Source organism: Furipterus horrens, unplaced genomic scaffold (genome assembly GCF_987537825.1).
Source record: "Furipterus horrens unplaced genomic scaffold, mFurHor1.1.pri manual_scaffold_5, whole genome shotgun sequence".
NCBI classification, from domain to species: Eukaryota; Metazoa; Chordata; class Mammalia; order Chiroptera; family Furipteridae; genus Furipterus; species Furipterus horrens.
This window is the reverse complement of record NW_028327175.1, coordinates 105,755,125-105,778,567: the sequence shown is the minus strand read 5'-3', so window position 1 is coordinate 105,778,567 and position 23,443 is coordinate 105,755,125. Positions and strand designations below refer to the sequence as shown.

Genomic DNA, 23,443 nt, shown 5'->3' with positions numbered 1-23,443 from the left:
GGCCTTTATGGGTTGGGGAGTAGCTTTCATGTAGAGAGAGATACTTATAAATAAGTGTTTAATTTCAAAGAAGCTTGAGAAAAAAACCCGTTGTGACAATAAAACAATGACATGGTTAATCTGGAACTCTTTGCTCTTATGCCAATAAAGGGAGCTACCCCCAAAAGAAGCTTCTTACACACATATTATTTTGATATTTAAAAAAACTGATCTACTGTAGTAAAATGTTTTGCAATGGAAAACTGCAACTGAGACTTTACTATTAAAAAGGCAAAAATATTGCCACTGTGATTGAGTGTGATTGGGAGTGCTCAAAAATCAATTGGCCTGTTGATGATCAGGATGACCTCCAGGTGCATCTGAAGTGTCAGTGACTCCCCTTAATCACAACCAGCTAGGTGACTGAGGCTTGAACTCGTCCAAGGAAGACGAACACTTCTTCAAAAGCTTTACATGCTTTGAAGGAACATCTCAGGGGAAGTGGAATAATTGTGAAATTTCTTTATATGAAAACAAGGAATTTTTTGTTTCTCTTAACTGAAAAGCAGACTTTCAGTTGGTGTAGGAGAACCTGGGTTCCTCCCTCTGTGTGTCTGCTGTAGTCGGATCTTCCTTAATGAGAAGTGGCTTCTCTTTCTAACCAGGTGTGTGACTTAACACTCTTCAAAGCTCTACAATTTTGTTGACCTGTAAAGTTGAAATAACTAATAGCTACTCTAGGTTGTGAAGATTCAGTGGAAATGCATGCAAAGTCAGTAAATAGCTGTTTGGCTACCTTGTGAGAATGACTAAAGCAGGAAGCACTTCCACGGAAAAATCTTTTCAAGACAAAAATAACTCCCGTTTTACCTACATTACTTCCTTGGTTCCAATTTAAAGAGATCTAAACGAGAGGAAGGACCGGAGTGCTCCCCCTGCCAGGCACTGCCAATTATAGCGGTTCTTCACTCTTGCGCTAGAATCCCCCTGGGAGTTTCTCTAAAAAATTACTGAGAGGTGGTGGAATGTAGATGAATCCACTTTAATAGTTTTTGCTCTGCGTGAAATAGCTCCTCTTCATCTCACCACGTTTTAAGTTATTTTTTGTTAATGTATTGTGGAGTTAGATCTGTTTGGGTGATATTTCCTAGTTTTAGAATAGAGAACCCCAGCCTCGCACCAGGGAACCTGTCCTGAGTAGGGACTGTTCAGTTATCTTGCTGATGTGTATTCCTGTCCACAAGTACCTACTGGATGCCAAGCGCCAAGTGTGACTAATGATTTCTAAATGTGGAGCTAGCAAAGTTCAGGCCCTATTTTCCCAGTTTAAACCTGGTGTGTATTTATTACTCACTGAACACAATCCTGTGGTGCAGCACCTCAGTTTCCCAAACTCGGACTTCCTCAAGGTTACAATGAAAAACTGGAGCCTGGAGCCGTGTTCTGAACCGAGGCTGTCAGCTCAGTCCCCGCACTCAGATTAGGTATAGGTAGCCTGATATGGGAGCAGAGCTAAGCGCAGCTCCCTTGCCCTCACGCCCACGTTTTCAGGACTACATTTCCCAGCGTCCCTTGCGGAGGAGGCTGACCGTAGTCCTCTCCCTCGCGTTTAGACTACACTTCCCATGGGGCCTTGCGGCCCTGCCTTAAGTTTGTTCAGCCTCCTCGGACTCCACTTCCCGGCGGCGCTCGCGGCGGGGCGTGGTAGGGCGGAGATACCCGGGGGCGGGGCCTGCGGGCCGCTCCGGGCTTGGGAGGCCACTGCTTCCCAGGGCCTGCCGGGTGGCAGCTTCAGCGATGCCGCTGCTGATAGATGGGAGGCGAGTGCGGCTGCCGCAGTCCGCTGGGGACCTCGTCCGAGCCTACCCGCTTCTGGAGGTGAGCAGGGCCCGGACGGGGGGCTTCGAGGCGGCCCGAGCCCTCCTCACCCCACCGCCACCACTCGCTCTCCTCCGGAACAGACTTCAAACTTGGCGCAGCTGAGGTGCTGGCGGCACATCCAGAGCCCCGGACGCTGGCAGCCAACTTTCTGCCTTCGCTGGAGGCATCTGTGGAGCTTTTACCCTCTTCGGACTTCAGAGGGCATCTTCCGAGACCCCCTTTTTCCAGAGGAGGGGACAGGAGCCCAGAGAGGTTAGGTGACCTGGCCAGTGTCGCACAGCACCGCGGCTTGAGGTCACTCCGGGACCCTCTGTTCCCAGACAGGGCGGTCCTAACCACCGATCCGGACTTGGCCACTTTAGGCAAATCTGGGCAGCCGCCCTTGCTCACTAGCACCCGCGGGGATCCCCACCCCGTGCGAACTCTGCATCGTTTTGGGGTCCTCAGGAAGCAAGAGGTTTATTCCGGGTCGCGCTCGGGACAGCATTTGGGCAGGGTATCCCGGAGGGTCCCCTCCCCTTCTCCCCCTTCTCCCGGAGCATGGGGCTCCGGTTATTTTTAGCCAGAAGAAAGGGCCCTGCTTTTCCACAGCAGGGCCGAGTTGAGTACCACGCCCTGATGGCAGGGTTTTGTTTTGTTTCCTGCTTTTGTCTTCAAGTAGATCTCTGAACCCTTAGTCCATGCTTATGCAGAAACGATTTGGAAAGGGATTTTTACTGTAAAAAAAAGGGGGGGGTGGGGGGCCAGGCCTTCCACTTGCCCCGGTTCCGGTTAAGGGGGAATCAGTTAATTGATTTAAGTGATACTTATTGAGCCCCTAATAGATGTTGGGCGCTGTCCGGTGTTCGCCTCTATCCCTACAATCAGGACATATACAATCTAGTTATGGGGGGGGGGGTGTTTTTTAATCACAGAATCATTCAAATACCATAAACTGTTAAGTGCCATAAACAAAACGACCCTTTCACTCTGAGATGTGAAATGCAGGAACTAGATCTGGTTGGTAGGCTTAGGGGAGGTGTTCCTGAAGTTTCCTCTCTAACAGTCGCACAGTTTGTAATTATTTTGTCTGCATACTCGTTTTGTTAATTCTCCCCGGATACTCGTCTCTCAGAATGTAAGCTTCTTGAAGGCAGATAAGAGTCTTTGCTTCATATCCTCAGACCTAGAACGATGAGCCTGAAAATGTATCTGCCCTCTAAATATTTGTTACACAAATGAGCAAACAAAATTACCATAAGGGTCAGGAGTTGTTACTGATCTGAAAAGGGGACAGCTCTGTGACTCTCAACCTGCATTTCAAGAAAACAATAGCAATAGTAGTCAGCACATTCTGAGTGGGTAGCAGACACAGGCACTATGCTGAGCACTTCCCCGGTGCTGTGTCACAGTCACACCATTAAGTAGTGAAGTCAGCAGCGGGACTCACCAAGGAAGGAAAGACCAGCTGCCTAAAACATTTAGGTGATGCTCTACTTTTATGTCTGTTTGAAAATTTCTACGACAGAAATTTAGAAAAAGATCACTGTCCAAGGCAGCCCACGAAGTGTAGAGAGAGGGGGAATGTAGGGATATATCAGGGCGGCTGGCCCCTCTGGAAGGGAGGTTTGGCCTGTTACGGGAGACGTGACCTTGAAAGGCTGTATAGTGGGGGCCAATTCACATTACAGGAACATGGAGGAGGGAGGGTCACTGTCATCTGCAGCAATGTACAGGAAGAAGGACGGAGGCAGAAAAGTTTGAAAATGGGGGGGCGGGGCTTTCTAGCTGGGCAAGCTGGACTGCTCTGGTAGGCCGGCGGGGAAGGGGCCTGAGGCAGGTGAACTGGCCAGTTTCCTTGGCACAGGGAGGGTAAAAAGGGGGAAGAGTGAAGATAAGCCAGAGAGGTAGGTCTTAGCTGGATTAGAGGGGTTTGGAGGGATCTTTCAACTAATAAGCAGTGCGGGGAAATGAAAGGTTTAACTTTTTCTATAGTAAGGAGTATGTCCTCTTTATTTAAAAAAGAAAGAAAGAAATAGGTGTGTGTGTGTGTGTGTGTGTAAATGTCAAAAAGAAAAAAATAATCTATACCACAACTACTCTTCATGTTTCGGTAAAGATCCTTACAGAGGTTTTTTCTTTGTACATGATATACTTTTATTTATTTATTTTTTAAAGGTTTTATTTATTTTTAAAAGATTTTATTTATTTTTAGAGCGAGGGAAGGGAGGAAGAAAGAATGGGAGAGAAACATCAATCTGTTTCTTCTCAACGTGCCCCCAGTTGGGGACCTGGCTGCAACCCAGGCAGGTGCCCTGACCAGGAATCAAACCGGCAACCTTTTGGTTTGCAGGCTGGTGCTCAACCCACTGAGCTGCACCAGCCAGGGTGTATATGATATACTTTTAAAAATGAGAGTGTACTCTATGTTTTATGATGTCTTTTTCATGTAACAATATGTTTTAAGTATACAGTGCCAGCAGTTATGAGCCTGTCCCTAGCTAAGCCTACATAGAATGATAACAACAATAAGAGTGATGCAGTGGACCTTTCTGAGCACCAGTGTGTGAAGCAGGTGCTGCTGCTAGTCCCATTTACAGGTGATGACTAGGAGGCACAGAGAGGTTGAGTGAGTTGCCCAAGGTCCCACATCCTGTAAGTGCTGTAGCCTGGAGTGGAACCCTGGCAGAGTCTCTTGTCTCTCTAGCTGCTCTCTGCTCAATATGATCGCCACCAGCCACGTGTGGCTGTTTACATTTAAATCCATTAAAATTAAATAAAGTTTAAAAATTAGTTCCTCAGTTGAACTGACCACGTTTCAAGTGCTCAGTGCCACGTGAGGCCACTGTATGAGGCCATGCAGATGCAGACTGTTGCCATCACTGCACAAGATTCCTTTGGGTGGTGCTATCTAAAGTCTTTGCCCTTAATCGGTCACTGGAGGCTCAGTAACCAGGCCTGCAACATCTTGTTAAATGGTTCCATAGAATTACACAGTATGAATGCAATGTAATTTTGTTCCTACTTTTTTCTTTAAAAAAGATTTTATTTTCAGGGAGAGGAGAGGAAGGGAGAGAGGAAGAGAGGGAGAGAAACACTGATGTGAGAGAGAAACAGCGAATCGGTTTCCTCCCGTATGCACCCCGACTGGGGACTGAGAACCTGAAAGGCAGGCATGTGCCCTGACCAGGACCCATACTAGTGACCTTTCATTTTGTGAACAACGCCCAACCAAACCACACCTGGTTAAGGCCGTTCCTACTTTTAACCATGTAAAATACTTATAACCTTATACTGTTATGAACATTCACAGAGCTAATATTTATAAACCCTGTAATTGTTCCTGCAAGTGAAATTGCTGGGCTCAGAAAGGCTTTTTTGAGCAGAAAAGTGATGTAACAAAATCCGTGTTTTGAAGCAGCGATGCTGGCAGCCATTGAGGATAGCATAGGCAAGGGAAACCTTAGGGATCAAAGAAATGGGAATGGTGAGAGTCATCCCCTACAAATCTGCTCTCAATTAGTCTTCACACAGCCTAAGGAGTGGCCAGCATCTTCCCATTTCCCAGAAGAAGAGATGGAAGCACAGAAGGTCAGGAGTGTGCTTGAGGTCACTTGGTGAAAGGCAGGGGACTCCAAGGCCAGCATTGTCTTACTTTCTATCATCTGCTTGTTGATTCTATGGTAGGAATTTAGGTGAGATCATGAAGGACTGAAATAAGGTAGCACGAATGGGAAAGAAGGCTGTTTTGAGAGCTGTACCTGTTAATGATAATTTTTTAAATATATTTTATTGATTATGCTATTACAGTTGTCCCAATTTTTTTCCCTTTGCCCCCCTCCTCCCAGTACTCCCCTTCCCTCCAGCAATCCCTCCACTTAGTTCATGTCCATGGGTTGTGCATGTAATTTCTTTGACTAATCCATTTCATATACTGTTCTTAATTTCCCCCTATTTTGTACCAACCAATTATGCTTCTTAATCCCTGCACCATTTTCCCATTTCTTCCCCTCCCCCCTCCCAGCTGATAACCCTCCAAATGATCCCTATATCTATGATTCTGTTCCCATTCTGATTGTTAGTTTTTTTTTTTTAGATTTCAATTGTTGATAGTTGTGAGTTTGTTGTCATTTTATTTATTTATTTTTTAAATTATTTGTTTATTTTATTTTTAGAGAGAGGGGAAAAGAGAAAGAGAGGGAGAGAAACATCACTGTGTGGTTGCCTCTCACTGGCGTCCCCAACTGGGGACCTGATGTGCAACCTAGTAATGTGCCCTGACTGGGTATCGAACCAGAGACACTTGGCTCGCAGGCCGACACTCAATCCACTGAGCCACAGCAGCCAGGGCCGAGTTTGTTGTCATTTTAATGTTCATAGTTTTGATCTTCTTTTTCTTAAATACGTCCCTTTAACATTTCTTATAATAAGGGCTTGGTGATGATGAACTCCTTTAGTTTTACCTTGTCTGGGAAGTACTTTATCTGCCCTTCCATTCTGAATGATAGCTTTGCTGGATAGAGTAATCTAGGTTGTAGGTCCTTGCTTTTCATCACTTTGAATACTTCTTGCCAGTCTCTTCTTGCCTGCAAAGTTTCTTTTGAGAAATCAGCTGCTAGTCCTATGGGAATTTGTAGGTAGCTCTCTTCTCTTGCTGCTTTTAAAATTCTCTCTTTATCTTGAACCTTTGGCATTTTAATTATGATGTGTCTTGGTGTGGTCCTCTTTGGGTCAGCTGTCTTGGACTCTCTGTGCTTCCTGGACTTGTATGTCTATTTCCTTTGTCAAATTAGGGAATATTTCTTTCATTATTTTTTCAGATAAGTTTTCCGTTTCTTGCTCTTCCTCTTCTCCTTCTGACACCCCTATGATTTGGATGTTGCTACATTTAAAGCTGTCCCAGAGGTTCCTAAGGCTCTTCTCATTTTTAAAAAATTCTTGTTTCTTCTGTTCCTGCTGAATGTTTATTTCTTGCTTTTGTTCCCAATCACTGATTTGAATCCTGGCTTCTTTCTCTTCACTGTTGGTTCCCTGTATATTTTTCTTTATTTCACTCTGTATAACCTTCACTTCTTCCTTTATTTTCTGGCCATAATCATGTCTGTGAGCATCCTGATCACCAGTGTTTTGAACTTTTCATCTGATAGGTTGGCTATCTCCATTTTGCTTAATTCTTTTTCTGGGGTTCTGTTCTGTTCTTTCATTTGGGCCATGTTCCTTTGCCTCCTCAATTTGGCACCCTCCCTGTGCTTGTTTCTGTGTATCAGGGAGAGCTGCTTTGACTCTGTGTCTTGGTAGTGTGGCTTAATGTAGTAGGTGTCCTGTAGGGTCCAGTGGCACAGATTCCCTATCACCCAAGCTGGGTACCTAAGGTGCGCACTTCTTGTGGCCTGAGTACACCCTCCTCTTGTAGTTGAGCCTTGGTTGCCATTGGCAGATCAATGGGAGGGATTTACCCAGGTCAGTCAGCTGCAAAGACTGGCTGTGACCACTGAGTACCAGCCTCTGCCCTCCGTAGATGATCAGCTGTGCGGGGGGCACGGTGGTGGTGCTCTGACGTGGTCTGTAGCTGTCCACTGGGTGCACAGGCCCTGGGGTTTCTGGGTAGTGCAGGCCAAGGTCAGTCCCCACCTGTGTTCTACCTGGACCCACCCTGCCTGAGCTATAAAGCAATCTGAGATGGCTGCTACTTGTGCTGGGCTCGGAGATTCCCAGGGGAAGGCAAGCTGTGACTCTAGGCTGGTTGCTGCTAGTGCAGGGCCTGGGGCTCACTGAGGCCAGCTGTTGCTTGTTTGTTAGGATTTAGGAAGTTGTGAAGCCTGAGCCAAGACCAGCCGTTCACATGGAAAGCAGCTTGGGTGGGCCCATAAGTTGGGTGGGATGGAGTCTCTGGAGACCTCCAGGATATGTGAAACCGTGTTTGCCAGGTTGATGGAGTCTCAGATGTGGCACCACCTTGCCAGCTGTCTTGATGGATGTGGTTTCTTTAATATCGTAGTTGTCATACTTCCATTCAACTTAATTTCTGATGGTTCTGGCTGATGGTTGTTCTATATTTTAGTTGTAATTTGGATGTGGTTGTGTGAAGATGTGAGCCATGTCTGTCTATGTCACCATCTTGACTGGATCCTCACAATTTCTTACACAGCAGCGTGCTTTGCAGTTCACAAAGCACTTTTATACCTGCTTTCCCATTTTTGAAGGAAGAATAGCAGCAGGGGAAGGAGTCTGTGACCATCCCTGAGGGTACCGTTAGTGGTCGGCTAACATGGGGCAGCAAACTACAGCCACGGGCCAAATCCTGTTTCTGGATAGCTCAGGAGCCAGGAATGGTTTTTACATTTTTAAATGGTGGGAGAAAAATCAATAATATATTGTGGCATATGAAATTATATGAAATTCAGATTCTGTTGTCTTCCATGAATAGAGCTTTTGGGGACACAGCCAGAGCCGTTTGTTTACGTGTTGGCAGTGCTGTCTTCCTGCTGCCGTTCATAGTCTGCAAAGCCCAAAATATTACCGTCTGGCCCTTTTCAGAAATGGATCTGCTGACCCCTGGGTTAAGAGAACAGTGCCATTGAATAGGAATTGGGAAATGAGGGTGAGGGGTAGCACAGAAAAAGCTATGGGAAAGATTTTTTTCCTAGTAAAATTTAGTGTCCAGAGCGTATCAGAAGTTGAGAAAACTGGGGCTATTTTTATTTCAGAAAGGATGTGAGTTTATAAGGTAGGGGAGGCCGTGGGTTTTCCCACAGAGAACTTTGGCTCAACTTTTTATTTCTTAAAGTGGAAGACTGATGCAACATACCACTTTTGCCTTGTGACATTCTCTCTCTGAATAATCCATGCTTCTTTTTCTTTGGGGAATAGTAGGAGCTATGTCACAAAAGGACCTGATTTTTGGTCTTGGGTATGAAAGTGATAATCGTTGTCACAAGTAGCTTTGCTTTGGGGTGGTGACCCAGCTGTGAAAGTGCGTGGTAAAAATTTGCCTTGACTCCCTCCCTCGCCCTCTTGCCAAAAGAACAAAGCAAAGGTATGTATTAAAGGAATGACCAAAAGGAAATTCAGAATTCTCCTTTGTTATTTTGAACTGAGGTGAGGTGAAAAGTGGTATGAAAATGAAAAGGGTGCTCCTATAAGGAGTGTTTTCAGTTCCAGCACAGTCGGCCCCATTGATTTCTCATTGACTTCTACAGCATGCAGAGCTTCCAGCAGCTCAGTTACAGATCCCTTCCTAAATCAAGGGCTGGTCTCATTGTAATTGCTGCTTTGCGTCCAATTAATGGAAGATTATTAAAACACTGTGTAACTCATTGAGTTGATCACTGTGCTTTTTTGATATCTATTTCAGTAAGTACTAACCTGAATTCACACCATGAGGTATGGCAAGGAGCCTATTTAAGACTAAAATCATTCTCCAATCAGACAGTATATGCATACTCTGCATTACATATCTGGATCAGAATTTGTTTAGTTTATTTGTTGCAAGAAGGAAATTATGATATTTAGGGTTGTATCAATTTGACGTTTTTGAAAAAATGGTATAATTCAGTTTTCATTCAAGAATTTAACCACCTGAATTTTCCCCCCAGGTTTACTGCCTAAGAATTTATACAAATATTCAATTAGACAAAATGCTGACACCTAATATTTATATATTCTCTCCATAGATTTGCTCCTTTTTGGTTTTCTACTTTAATAATAATATAGCTACATCATAGAAGGTTTAAAGACCAGAAAAAAGACCCCAGTTAAATTCCTTGTGTCTACTCTGTTCTAACATAACCACGTTCATATCGGTGAATTTCGTGCCAGTATTTTTTCCTAGGTGTAGCAACATTTTGGCATGGTTGTATTAACAGCGTATTTATAGCTTTACACTTTTTTATACTTTTGTATCTTGCTTTTAAATGTACATTTCAAAACCAGTTTCCTGTAGTCTTCCTTTTCCATGACTGTGCAGTTAGCAGTGAGCCGGTTCTGCACAATTTACTTAACTGTCCTATTGCTGCTCCCAGCTTTTTACCATCCTAAATAATACAGGGACTTTGGGTTATTTCCTCACCACAGATTTACAGAATGGATTACAAGATTAGGGGGTAGGGAAGATCTTAAGTCCTCTACCTCTTTAAAGACACTAAAGAAGGGATGTGGTTTCTGAGCCACTGAACCACTAGGCCATATAATCTGAATCTCTTTACAATTGTAAAACTGTGAGGAGTCTCATATTCTTTAGTAAAGAACCGTGAAAAAGGATTTTTGCATCTTATTCCATAGGCATTAATATCTTGCTTTATAGGTTAAAAAAGAACAACTTTTTTTTTGCATTGTTCTACATGATACTGTTGCCTTTTTATTTTAGCCTTTCTGTCAAATAATACACACACCTCAGACCTACAAGTGTGTGCTTCCCACTCAGAGCACACTTTGGCTCTCTCCACCTCTCTAGTTACTCAATTCTCACTAACTTCCATCACTATTTTTTTTTTTTTAATTAAACAGGAAAGAGCCAGACTTCTCAGAGGTCAGTCTGTTCAACAAGTGGGACCCCAGGGCCTTCTGTATGTTCAGCAAAGAGAGCTTGCAGTGACCTCCCCAAAGGATGGTAGGTTAGGAAGCAGTGAATTGGGCATTATCCCAAAAGGCTATTGGATATTTTATTTTATTTCTTTTTTAAACAGGCTCCATCTCCATTCTGGGTTCTGATGATGCCACCACTTGTCACATTGTGGTCCTGAGGCACACAGGTATGGCAAGGGAGATGAAAGGAAACCATTTAACTGACCCAGCATTTGGGACCATTGATTTCTCGATTTGAGTGTTCCGGTGTCCTATTTGAAACATGACTCCACTTACCTTTTCTCTGGTCTGCATGGTATCTCCCGGTTGCCCTGGTCAGAATGGGTTGGCTGGGCAGCACAGTTTCTGCTTTTTCTTACAGGATAAAGATGAGGCGGTCCAAATGGACAGGAGTACACTTGGCTTGCCGGCTGAGTTCTCATCGGGAATAACGTAGTCATTTTACCCTTTGTTCTTCAGGTAATGGGGCCACCTGCCTGACACACTGTGATGGAACTGACACCAAAGCTGAGGTCCCCTTGATCATGAACTCCATAAAATCCTTTTCTGACCACACTCAATGTGGAAGGTGAGCTTCACACTACTCTGTTTTGTGATACCAGGAACTTTGCACCCTTGTGTAGTCCTAGCTGTGGAAGCTGTTACAGAAACACAGACCGTCACTATCACAGTGCCTGTCTTGTTCCCCTGGGGCAGAGTGTGGCCCAGCAGGCCTCTCGTCAGTTTTGTTGAGTGATGGGATGGGTGGTGGGTGCAGTGGGGGACGGTGCTGGATCGTAGTGAAAGGTGTGACGTCACACATGTAGCTTTATTTTCAGTACTGTATTTTAGATGTTCATGTCAGACGTTGCTTTTGTTATACCCCAGATGTAGTACCTCTTCATTCATTCGTTCATCAGCAATTACTTACTGAAAGCTTTCTATGAGTAAGAACTCGTTATAGGTGCCAAGGACACAGCAGTGCACAGTCAACCAAACCTGCCTCCACAGTGTTCACGTTGTAAAGCAAGGATCCATTCAGTAAGCAGGTAGAATATTAAATGGGGGACCACACCATGGAGAGAAGTAAGGCTGGAAAGAAGCGGGGGATGGCTGATGGGCTCGTGTGAGCACCTCAGTGGCTTCCCCATGGATTCCTTAAGAGCTGGTGTCTGACCCTTGCCCTGGCTACAGGCAGTGTCGCCGCCTCCGTTTCACAGCAGCTGACGCTGAGACTCAGCTGAGCTGGACTCGCACAGCTAGTCAGTGGCAGGCCCGGCACAGGTGTGACTTGTGCTCGCAACCCAGTCCCTGATCCTTTCTCTCTCAGTAGGCAGACTTTGTAGGCTTTGCTCTCACTTTATTTGAAGTCTAAGGTGGCCATTGAATGAACTGGTTCATTCATGTATACATTCTTAGAATCCCAGGGGTTAAAAAAAAAGCCTCTCAGAGTTTCACTATTACAACACAGATCAATTTTTTTTATATGCTTTATTGATTATGCTGTTACAGTTGTCCCAATTTCTTTTCCCTTTTCTCCCCTCCACCCAGTGACCACCCCTCCCTCCAGTTGTCTCCCCCACCTTAGTCCATGCCCTTTGGTTGTGCATATAGTTCTTCTCAACATCATCCTGTCTACTCCACTCCCTCCTACTATGCTTCTTAATTCCTGTACCATCTCCCTCCCTTTCCCTGCTTTCCCCTCCCCGCTGACCTCCCCCAAATATGTTCCCCATACCTATAATTCTTTTCCCACTATCGTTGCCTACTTAGTTTGCCTTTGTTTCAATTCCCTAGCTTCTGTTGTTGGTTGTTGTGATACCATTTTCATTTTATTGTTCATAGTTTTGATCCTCCTCCTAAACAAGTCTCTTAAACATTTCATATAACAGTGGTTTGGATCTGATGAACTCCTTCAGTTTTACTCTGTCCTGGAAGCACTTTCTCTGCCCTTCTATCCTGAATGACAGCTTCGCTGGATAGAGTAATCATGGTTGTAGGTTTTTGCTTTTCATTACTTTGAATATTTCTCGCCAGTCCCTTCTTGCCTTCAGTCTCCTTTGAGAAATCAGCTGATAGTCTTATTGGGACGCCTTTGTAGGTAATTCTCTTCTTTTGCTGCTTTTAAAATTCTCTCTTTATCCTTAATATTTGACATTTTGATTATAATGTGTCTTGGTGTGGTTCTCCCTGGGTCCAGTTTATTTGGAACTCTCTGTGCTTCCTGGACTGTAATTCCGTTTCCTTCCCCAAGTTAGGGAAGTTCTGCTTCATTATTTTTTCACATAATTTTTCAATTTCTAGTTCTTCTTCTTCACCTTCTGGCAACCCTGTGATTAGGATGTTGGCCCGCTTGGAGCTGTCCCATAGGTTTCTGAGTCTCTCCTCATTTTCCTCACTTTCTGTTTCCTCTTTCTGCACTGGTTGACTGTTTGTTCCTTCCCTATGTTCTTATTTGTTGATTTGATCCCTGGTTTTCCTTCCCTCACCACTTGTTTCATATGTGTTTTCATTCATTTCAGCAGGGCTAGCCTTCAGTCCTTCATTGTCTTATTTAAGATCTGCTGTTAGGTCTGTAAGCTGTCTTATAACTATAGCTCTGAACTGAGCCTCAGAAAGATTATCTCTCTGCTGGTCCAATAAATCATGTATTTGTGGTCTGGTCAGCTGTGTGATTGGGATCTCTATCACGATCCCTGCCATCCTGACAATTTTTTACCTTTGCTTCCTTCCTGGGTGGGGCTGTCACACCTCCTATGCTATAAGTAACGGAGCCCTGTGCATTCATCACTATCTGGCGACCCATCTCACCACACTGTGGCACTTTGTGTGGGGGTGGGGGTCCAAGATGGATTTCTGCCATTCACTGTCTGCTGAGAGACCGGGAGCCTCCTCCTCCGTCCCCACACCCTCCAGCCCTCACTGTCTGAGGCAATGGGGGTCTGCCTTCCCCCTCGTTGGAACTGCGAGTTGATGGGTTTGGTCTGCAGCCAGGGGTGCTCCCCAGGCACTTCTTGCCTCCCCTTAAATACAGGTGTCTGTGCTTATCGCAGTCCCGCTGCTGGTCGCTACAACTGCCACCGCTAGCAAAGCTTGATCTCTCCGCCCCGGCTTCGCCCCTCCTACCCGTCCAGATGAGCACCACTTGTTTATAACTTTATACGTTGGACTTCCATGTAGCTTTATTTTCTGGAACTTCCGGTTATTTCTGATTTTGCGGTAGTTGTAGTCCTTCTTAGTTGTGGAGGGAGATGCAGCGTGTCAGTCTAGACCTCCATCTTGACCGGAAGTCACAGATCAATTTTTTAAATTTAATTCAACTTCTTTCTGTGTTGATGACACAGGCAGGGCCAGCTTCATGGGCACGTGACCCATGTAGTTGGTGAACAGCCTTTGCATTTTCCATGGGCCCACTGACCACAAAGCCTGGCCTGCCACAGGCCCAGTTCTATGATTCTTGGAATGCAGTAGTGAGATATCCCCGGTCTGTTCATGGAACTGATCTGGTCACCCTGGAAGGTTTGCTGCAACTACGACTCAGAAGGCAAACCTGTGGCCTAGGGTCGAGCAAAGCCCTGACGACCACTGCTCCTTTTTCTTTTAATGTCTATTATGAGGCCACTCAGTGCTTCACCCTGTGCTTGCTTATTAGGGACCCCAGTCATTCCTCATGTCTGTGTGAAGCAGAGCTGTGCTCTCCAGAAGCACTAGTCCCCGGGTTGTTACAGGCTATGACAGGTGGTCAGCAGACAAGTTAGCGTGGGAAACACAGGGCTAAACAAAGTGAGTTTTCTTTTCCCCCCATCTGTTGGACTTCTAGGGCTTTTCTTTGCTAGTGCGATTGTGACTCCTAGGGAGGGGTTACAGTAGGTAAGATTTCCCAAACTTATTTAACTCCAGGAACACTTTTTTCTATCTTATGCGGCTAACTTTCAGGGGGACACTGGATAAGCTTGTGCTTTAGACAGAGACCCAGTTTCTTTCTCTGTGCGACGGGGATGACCATTCCTCTCTCTCCAGGAGAGGTGGACGTTGGAGGAGACAGCACATGTGGAAGGTCCACTTTAGTGTCTCCCCAGAAAGGGCTCTAGTCAGCGCAAAGCTGTCTTCCCTCGCCGCTGCTCCACCTCAGTTCCTTTCAGGCGAAGATACCGAAGAGGTGTCCTGCTTTGAGTGGGTGAACAGTGTGACAGTCACATTCTTCCAGGGCAGAGTTCCTCACTCGCTGTGTCAAGGCATCATCATATCTGTGATAAAGATATAAATCCACTCAGCCATCAGGGTTCCTGGACAGGGTCCCCAGAAGCTTGCCCTGGTGGCCTTGGCAGCTTCACCGTGGACCCCAGGGAGCCACACAGGTATCATGTGTGTGTGTCCTGGCACAGGCAAGGCCCAGGGGCGCGCTGTCGAGTGAGGATTCATGGGTGCTGAGAATCACCATGCAGAGCGCTGCCGCTGCCTGGTGCTGGCCTGACCGCTGTCTCGTCTCTTCGCCAGGCTGGAAGTGCACCTCGTGGGCGGCTTCAGTGACGACAGACAGTTGTCACAGAAACTTACTCATCAACTTCTTAGTAAGTTCACTGCCCCCCTTCCCCAAATTTGATACAAATTTGTACCCATGTTTGCTTGACTGAAAGTCCTGTGAGGACACACTGAAGAGGGGCACCCCTTCCTGGGGCGGCATAAACCGCTCAGCCTGGAATCCTCCGTAAAGACCGACCTGCAGAGAGGCTAACTGCATGGGGGCTAGAATTATGTAAAAGCACAACCACCCTCCAGGCAGAAGTGTCCATTTTAATTTGAAGAAAATGAAAACACTGATCATACCATTTTTTCCTTACTCAATGAGCAAGTATTTAAAAGAAACCACACTGTTCTGTGTTAATGGACCACAAGGCAGTGAGGTAACATATTCACACAGTACCAGGATATCCACTGGTACAACCTGTTGGGAAAGCAGTCTGGCATCACAGTGAAGTCTTAAAAAGGTGCATAACCTTTGATCCAGTAATTCCCCTTCTGGGGATCTAAGACAATAATCTGAAATGTGCACAGAACTTATGCCCAAAGACAGGCAGTAGAACATATACAGCAGGAAATAACCTAGTGTTTGTTAGCAGAACAATAATTATGTAGCTGTTAAAAAATAGTACTTATCAAGAAGTTTGAATTCCATGGGAAAAAAATATATATATGTACCAAAAAAATGGAGTATAAAATTGTCTACACGCCATGAGTTTAACTGTGCATAGAAAAGTATGGAATACACAGCATACTAACTGGGATTATGGGCATTAAAAACTCATATACTTCTACCACTAAAAACCCATTAATCCTTATAATCTCCTGTATTTTCCAATTTTTGCAGTGATCAATTTTTTTTATGACTGATAACCAGAAAAAAAAGGTTACTCAGGAAAAGAGTAAAAACCTTGAGTCCGTTTATACCCCCAAATCTCTCAGAATGGGGAGGAATGGAAAGCCCTGTCAGTTTTCTTTGGGCTTGAGGCTAGGAGCATGGGCTGTCACTTGGCAGGTGACCTGTGGTGTCAATCCATGCGAATCGGGCTTGATAGGTTAGGTTATGGCCGAAAGGATAGTGGAATAGAGATGGCTTAGCTGGCTTCTGTCCCTCTGTCCCCGTCTTGACTTGCTCAGTATAAATTCTGCTAATTAAAGAAACTTTTCTGACATCCAGTTTTAAAATTCTAATTGTAGGTGAATTTGACAGACAAAAAGATGACATTCACTTAGTGACATTGTGTGTGACAGGTAAGTTTTGCTACCTTTCCCAAAACGAAGTTCTGTATTTCAGGAACGTTTTGCCCTCACCCTTAAAGCAGGACCTACCTAGCACCAGTCCTACAATTTGCTGATACTTTGCTGACTTTGTTCTAGCTTTCTCCATCTGCTGGAATGGCCGTACCCTCCCTCCCAATGTCCAAATCCTGCTCAACCTCGGTTGAGATGCTGACCCACTTCCACCGCATATCCTTCCTTGGGATTTCCAGAAGCCTCCTCTGTTCCTGGGCAGGAGGGACCACCCCTGGGCAAGAGCTGCTACTTTGTGTGGCAGGCTGCTGAGCCTGTACATGGTTGGGAGGCACTAACTCTGCACGAGGCAGTTTGTTCAGTAGAAACCTGAGTGCTCTGGGACTCAGCAAGGAATAGGAAAACCGTCCCTCTCATTGTCTGTTTTCTTCGTTTTGCAGCGGGGGCTCCTTCTGGGCCTCTGTTTTACAAAATGAAAGCAATTGTTCAGTATTTCTTAAAAATTGTTTTTTGTTTGTTAGAATTAAATGACCGGGAAGAAAATGAAAACCACTTTCCAGTAATTTATGGCATTGGTAAGTAGTGTGTTTACTTGAAGGGTGGAGGCTGGTCACACATTGACAAGGCAGGCTTCAGTTCAAGGCTGGGTCTGAACTAGTGAGCTCCCTGATGTCAGCGTATCACAGCCTTAGGTTCCTGTTTGCTGGGGGACCCTGGGCAAGTAGCTTACCTCCTCTAAGCATTATCTACAGAAGGGAGATGTTCACATCCAAAGACTGGGACAAGAAAGCCAGGCAGCACACACACAGTAGGGACAATGCCACCAGCAAGGGGAGTGTTGGTGGCATTGTGCTCCCCCAAGGCGGCCAGCTGTGCTTTTCTCCAACCAGGGCTCTAGGGACTGGAGTGGGGCGTAATAATTTTCTTATATGGAGGGAATCAAGTAACATTTTGGTTGAGAACAAAGATCCTACAAAGGAAAGTAAAACTATCAGATTAGGAAAAATCCAGAAACTTCCACCCTCCTGTGACAGTCCCCCTAAGATTCCTGAGGATATAACAGAATGGCACTGGCTATATTTGCAGAGGGCTTCTACCATATCTGTAATATTTTATGTATTTAGCTGGGTAGTGTGTACACAGATATACATTATTTTATTCATTATAACTTTGTATATATCTGAAATGGGTAGTAAAAATTAGAAAACAAACAAAAACATCAGACTTGGCCATGATCACCCCCAGCCACTTGCAGACACATTTGGTCACAGGGCTGACCAGGAAGGCCTTGCCACACACCTGCCTGAAGAGATGGAGCACCTTCCCCATGGGGCCAGCTCTTGGTTTGGAACAGTCTTACCGAACCTAGTTCAGCTCGGGCCTCAGCATGAGTGAGATGTTTGGCTAAGACTGACTTTTCCCTTTCCAGGAAGAGGGAAACTACAGGCACTTACAAGTAATTTTGTTCTATTTCCAGTCTTTTCTCTTTTTGAGAGACTTATCCATATTCTGTTATGTATGGTGGGAGAACTATAGGCTTGTGCAAACTTTCCATGTTTGTCTTTCACCAGCTCAAAGTCATCCTGTTGTCCCCCACAGCTGTCAACGTTAAAACTGCAGAGATTTACAGAGCCTCCTTCCAAGATCGCGGCCCGGAGGTGGAGCTGCGTGCTGCACGAGCTTTAACAGGAGGACCAGTGAGTCTGGAATCATCTTTGTGTTAGGGGTTAAGGAGAAAAAGGGCATCAGACTGCAAGCCTTACAGACCTTAGAAATGAAAATTTCATGTCAGCTTCTTTAAAGCTGCAAATTAATCACACACACACACACACACACCCATTTTATTTAATCAGGGACACACAGACATAGACAGACACCCACACACACACACACCCCCACCCCCCCCACCCACACACACACCCCCTACACACACCTTTTAGGTTATAAGCTCCAGACTCCACTTCTCTGCCTTGAAGAAGCAGAGGGAGGGAATGTGAACCCCCAGCATCCAATCCAAAGAGAACAAACACGAACCCCTTTTATGTTCTAAGAACTACCTACAAATAGCAAGCCGGGAAGGTGGAGGGAGAGGTTTCTTCCCTCTTCACCTCAGATCACACACTCCTTTGGACCAAGTCACTAAAGAGCAACCTGCTGGAACAAATTGATCAAAAGACTGATCAAATCAACTTAAGTCTAATTGCCTTAGTGTCTTTTAATTAACTAACGTTTTAATTTTCAAAGTCAGAAAACTAAAAACCTAAGATGGACATGCCATCTGAGAAATGGGTGAAAAAAAAAATCCTTTAAAAATGTGTAAATGTGAGAAAACAGAAATCACATTTAGAGCACCCAAAAGAGATCTGCTCACTCATGAAATGCTGACATTTTCACTGGAAAATAATGTTTGGATTCAGAGTGACCCATTTTGCCAACCTTTTAAGTTTTAGGGTTCCTTTTATAATTCCTCAAGTAGCATAATGGCCTTGATTTAGCTAGCATTCGGAATGTATGTTCAAAATTGAACATTGCTGTTTATGCTGAGAATGACCATTGATAAATTTGAGAATTCAGAGCACTGATTATTTGGCAAATAAGCATTTTTTACAAATGCTTTTTCTTTCTTTTCATGGGGCACCAGCCACTGTGTAAAGCTGCAAGGTCACTTAGCTGCTTGGGCATAAATAATGCGGCAGTCTTTTATGTAGCAACAAGGACCATGGACTTTAGTCCGACACACCTGGGTTTGAGGCCCCGCTCTGATGCTTACTGGAAATGTGGCTGTGGCTCTGTGCCCTGTCTTTCTGAGCCTCAGGTTTTCAGCCAGAGTGGGAAGAATGCCATCTTCCTGTAGAACTGTTGTAAAGACTAAACAAAACATGTTACCCATAAAGTGCAGTACCAGACAGTTGGATGTATTCAGCAAGTAGCAGATTTTGTTATTAGGAGACGAAACTGTAAAGCTTATTCAGATAAATTCCTTAATTGCTAGATTACACTAGAGCCTGCTTTGATCGTAGGGTTTGAAAAGCTGATGGCATTCTTTAAATTCTACCCTTGAAATATTTTTTTTTAGATGATTAGTATTTATGATGCAAAGACAGAACAACTTCGTATAGGACCATATTCCTGGATGCCACTTCCACATGTGGATTTCTGGTTGCAGCAAGATGATAAGCAAATACTAGAGGTGAGAATTTACAGGTTGGGCAAATCTTAACTCTCTGGACCCTGGTCTCCTCATCTGTAAGAAAAAAAGGGTTTAGACTAAATAGCAGCTGCTTTTCTTTCATTGGGTAGTATTTATTTTTAGGAGACCACTGATAGGCCCCACCAACTTCTATTATCAGTTGGGGATAAGTAATGCACTTGCACAGGAAAAGCAGTAAAAGTATATTTATATAAACATATCACAGTATATTTAAGGTAGTTTTATAATTTATATTTATATAGTGAGCTGAGAACATCCTGATTAATGTTTAAGGAACACAAGTATATTTTATTTGACATCTTTATCAAAGTAGGGAACAGAGCGAGGTTATTTTCTCATGCCTCAAATCTTGTTTTCCAGAACCTTTCTACTTCACCTCTGGCTGAGCCCCCTCACTTTGTTGAACATATTAGGTCTACTTTGATGTTTTTAAAAAAATACCCGTCTCCAACAAACACGCTATTTCCTGGAAATAAATCTCTACTCTACAAAAAAAATGAAGACGGTTTATGGGAAAAGATCTCTTCTCCAGGCAGCTAAAAATAGGAATTACCAAAGAAAGCCACTTTTTGGAATCACAGAGACCACTGGTGGGGGCTGGAGAGAATATGAATTTGAAATCTACATCCCTTGAGTCTTAGTGTCTTTCAAATGACTTTCAAAATAAAATTTATTTTGGCAAAGGCATGTGTTTAAGATTACTTTGCTTTGCTAAAAAGTTGACATCCAGCTTTTCCTTTCGGGTTAGTAATAAGGGGCAGATAAGAAGCCACCTGCCTCACTGTTCTGCAACAGCTATTTTAGTTACTTAGGTAAGTATTTCTAATTCTATAAAATTAGTGAATCAAGGAAAAATTGTAATTGAGTTTGCTTTAAAAACTATTTAAAATGCAATAAAGATCAATGAGAATTTATACATCACACAGAGGTTTTTTTGTGGGGCCCCAAAATATTATAGAAGCATCAAATCCAAAACTGATACCAAAGTATACTTCTAGATGAATGAGATGAAAAGTTTGGAAAGACAAACAGGGTTTGATCTCACTGTTTTGCAATACAATTATCTCTAACATAGGTAATTTCCCATGAGACTAAATTTAATCTGAATGTTACACAAAACCACTGATAAATCTGCTCTTTTAGGTATAAAGTCATTAAAATGCTCAAATTGTGATTCTTATGCAAATTTTATTCTACAAAACCTTTATTTTTCTGAAGTCACTATCCAAAAGGAAGTCACTCAAGTCACTATGCCCAATTAATAGATTTATGAACTGAACTCACTGGTAACAATTTGAAGAACCTTTATTGAAACCAACATTCAAATAGTATCTCAAGGGTAAAATTTTGTTTCAGCAAAACCAACTTAACAGTTCCAAATATAAAAGCATTGAAAAATTAATCTTGTTAAAGGTGATAATTTCCCCTTCCCTGATTTTATCTGCTATACTTCATTGCACCAAATAAACAGGGAAGACTGATTAGCTGCAAAAAAAAAAAAAGGAAAATTGCATTTGACAAGTGCCAAATGTCAGAAATCACATTAAATCAGCGTGTAATTATAGGCTTACTGTGATTTAACTAAGGCTCCCAATACTACAGCCCACAAACCCAGTGTGAATTCCCACTGTCTGGAGGTCCCAAGGCTGACTGCGGAACCACAGGCACAGGGCCACCGCCTCTGATAAAGGAAGGGGGCCATGCTTCTGGAAAAGCAGGCGTGGGCAGTCGTTAAGGGCTAACGTTCAGTTATTTCAGCAGTAGTCTGGCTTGATCAGCCTGAGAAAGGTTACTTTTCAGGTTCTTGTTTCTGAGTTGGGCCCAAAGGGGTGAGCTGCTAGTGGAACAGAAGCTACAGAAGCTCCCATGTGAAACAGGTCAAAGGTATACTTATTTTAGAATTTAAATTTAACTGGGGGCTACACAGCATAGTTACTATAGGCTCTTAAGAGTAGCATCTTTTGGGTTTTCAGATATTAAACATAGAAATGAGCATAGTCTGTTCTTTTGTGCCAATTTAAAAGCTTTACCAGTATTTAAAAATATACATATATATGGTCAAGAAGTCTTTACAGTTACTCTTAATAGATGAGTCCTTTAGTTTGTTTACAAATAGTATACAAAGGGAGAAATGGTCTGTGGCACGGGAAAGTCAGACAGAAGCACTGCGCAGTCTAACTTGCCTGAGGGCCTGCCACAACGCGAGGGGACACAGTCCTTACTTATGTCTCCAGGTGAAGCAGCAGTTGGGGGCGGTGGGAGAGGGCTTCTTGGACATTCTTATTTACAATCTCATTGAAACTCCTTCTCCTTCAAGCCAACACGATCCAGTTGTATAGTGCAAACTGATCAAACTAAACACCAACTAATATAGATGGCAAAAGCTGTCTGTCTCTCCTCTGCAGCGGTACAACAGAGAACCCCGAGAGTTCTAAAGAAAGCTGTCTTACCAAAAAGTTATTATGTGCAACCTAATAACTTATGTTTACAAAGTTAAGAGCAAGTGTTTCAAGTGGCAGGCACTTGATATTCCGAGTGTTCTTTGTCAATAAAAAGTGTTTACAGCAACTTGGGGATAAGATGTATTACTACAGTTGGGCTGACAGAAACTAATTGTTCTCTATACCCATAAAATTAGACAAGTCAGTCACCCTCCTAGAAATCCTGGCTTTCAGGCACATATCTGTGCAAAAATCCCAGCTAAGCACAAACAACGGTAATTTCTCTTGTATTATCATGTGGCACAGTTCATTTTCAATATAACTTCATCATTTCTGACACGATATTCAGTACAGTCTCAAACCAAAAACTGAATTTTATCTTAAGCTTTCCGGTTCTTCTACCTGCGGGTGTTCATCTTCTTGGCCCGGGGCTCTGTCCTTGACGGCTCCAGTCTGCTTGGCTTCCTGAGGGGTGGGAACCCCTGGGTGTTGCTCAGGGCTGCTGGACTCCAGGGCCTCTTGTTCTGGCCCACTGGACAGGTGCTCCACTTTTTCTAAGTCTTCAATGTGACTGACAGAGCTGGTCTCGCTCAGAGCATCTGAACCTCTTAGGGACCTTTTAAAAGGCTTCTGGCCTAGAGGAAGATGGGATGCACAGCACTGAAAGTGTGGAAAAGGACACTCGTGCAGCAAAGCTCTCTGCAACTGTTAGGCAGGGTAGACAGCAAACCAAGGCAGGGAGGAGGGAGACGTGTCTCACCCGCTAACTCAGCAGTCCTGAGCCTGGTCTGATAATATTGCCGGAAACACCATGCTAATGTGGGAGGAGGGAAGCCCTTGAAAATCTATGTATCGTCTCCACTATCTGGGAAAGAAAGCCTTTGAAACTGTGCATTCATCCCAAGGGCTGGAAGAGGAGGGGATCCACAGAGCCCAAAGCAGCAGCCCATAAAACAACTTGGGTTAATCGTCACCTCTGGTCACTATCTCCCTTATGGGGAAGTCCCTAATGCTTACAGAAAGGGCCCATAAATAACTTCGGTTAACTGCCCCAGCTTTAATTAACTGCCTCCTGTCACATATCTGTTTTACAACAAGAATAAGGACCCCCACACATACCTAAGTTTGGGGAGTCATGTCCCCCCAGAAAAGCTGGCACCACCTTTACCCACCAATCAATATGTAACTCCCTCACCCGCACCCCACCAACTCTAAGTCCTCAGCACAAAGGACCTGATGCTCTTGCCGCCCTTACCTTGCCCTGCCCTGAACCCATGCCTTTCACCCCCACCGAGCAGGGCTGTTCTCTTCCACGAGAACGTATCACCAACACACGCTGCTTTGCACACTAACAGACTTGCTGATTTGTATTTACTGCATCGGCAAGAAGAACTAAGCTTCTCCCGTGACACAACAAGAGATTGATTTATTAATTCCAACTGTTCAGTGGAAATCCCCGGAATTACTGGCTGTGAAGCATTTAAGTGATGAGACAAGAAAAGAGAGCTGATATGAGAGTAACATGCTCCCAAGGCTGGAAACTTTTTAGGTCACCTTAACAGTGAAAAACTCAGGAGAGTAAACACCAGATTAAACATGATGCCAGCTCTCAAGACCC

At 44.2% G+C, this 23,443-nt stretch overlaps 2 protein-coding genes across 6 annotated transcripts in view; one reads left to right on the top strand and one right to left on the bottom strand.

Annotated features, from left to right (window-relative positions):
• The first annotated feature begins 1,701 nt into the window (after nucleotides 1–1,701).
• On the top strand, nucleotides 1,702–20,069 carry NTAN1 (N-terminal asparagine amidase). 3 transcript variants are annotated; one of them, XM_090276980.1, is made up of 10 exons: nucleotides 1,702–1,857; nucleotides 10,345–10,447; nucleotides 10,524–10,589; nucleotides 10,882–10,990; nucleotides 14,899–14,972; nucleotides 16,120–16,173; nucleotides 16,695–16,748; nucleotides 17,773–17,870; nucleotides 19,250–19,363; nucleotides 19,745–20,069. In XM_090276980.1, the coding sequence occupies exons 1-10, from the start codon at nucleotides 1,777–1,779 to the stop codon at nucleotides 19,922–19,924; spliced, it is 933 nt and encodes a 310-aa protein (XP_090133106.1). In that variant the 5' UTR covers nucleotides 1,702–1,776; the 3' UTR covers nucleotides 19,925–20,069. The 3 variants fall into 3 exon arrangements, with proteins under 3 accessions (XP_090133106.1, XP_090133108.1, XP_090133107.1); XM_090276982.1 differs by lacking the exon at nucleotides 10,345–10,447 and having other exon boundaries at nucleotides 1,799–1,857; XM_090276981.1 differs by lacking the exons at nucleotides 10,345–10,447; nucleotides 10,524–10,589 and having other exon boundaries at nucleotides 1,799–1,857.
• PDXDC1 (pyridoxal dependent decarboxylase domain containing 1) overlaps nucleotides 18,099–23,443 on the bottom strand; it is a 46,802-nt gene continuing 41,457 nt past the window's right edge. Inside the window, exons 23-24 of one of the 3 annotated variants that reach the window (XM_090276977.1) lie at nucleotides 22,228–22,460; nucleotides 18,099–19,417 (exon numbers count right to left, since the gene is read on the bottom strand). In XM_090276977.1, the coding sequence (XP_090133103.1) occupies nucleotides 19,358–19,417; nucleotides 22,228–22,460 (293 nt within the window). In that variant the 3' untranslated portion in view covers nucleotides 18,099–19,357. Of the gene's footprint in view, nucleotides 19,418–20,671; nucleotides 22,461–23,443 lie in introns of those variants that run through there. The other 2 variants (XM_090276978.1, XM_090276979.1) reach the window with 2 other exon arrangements.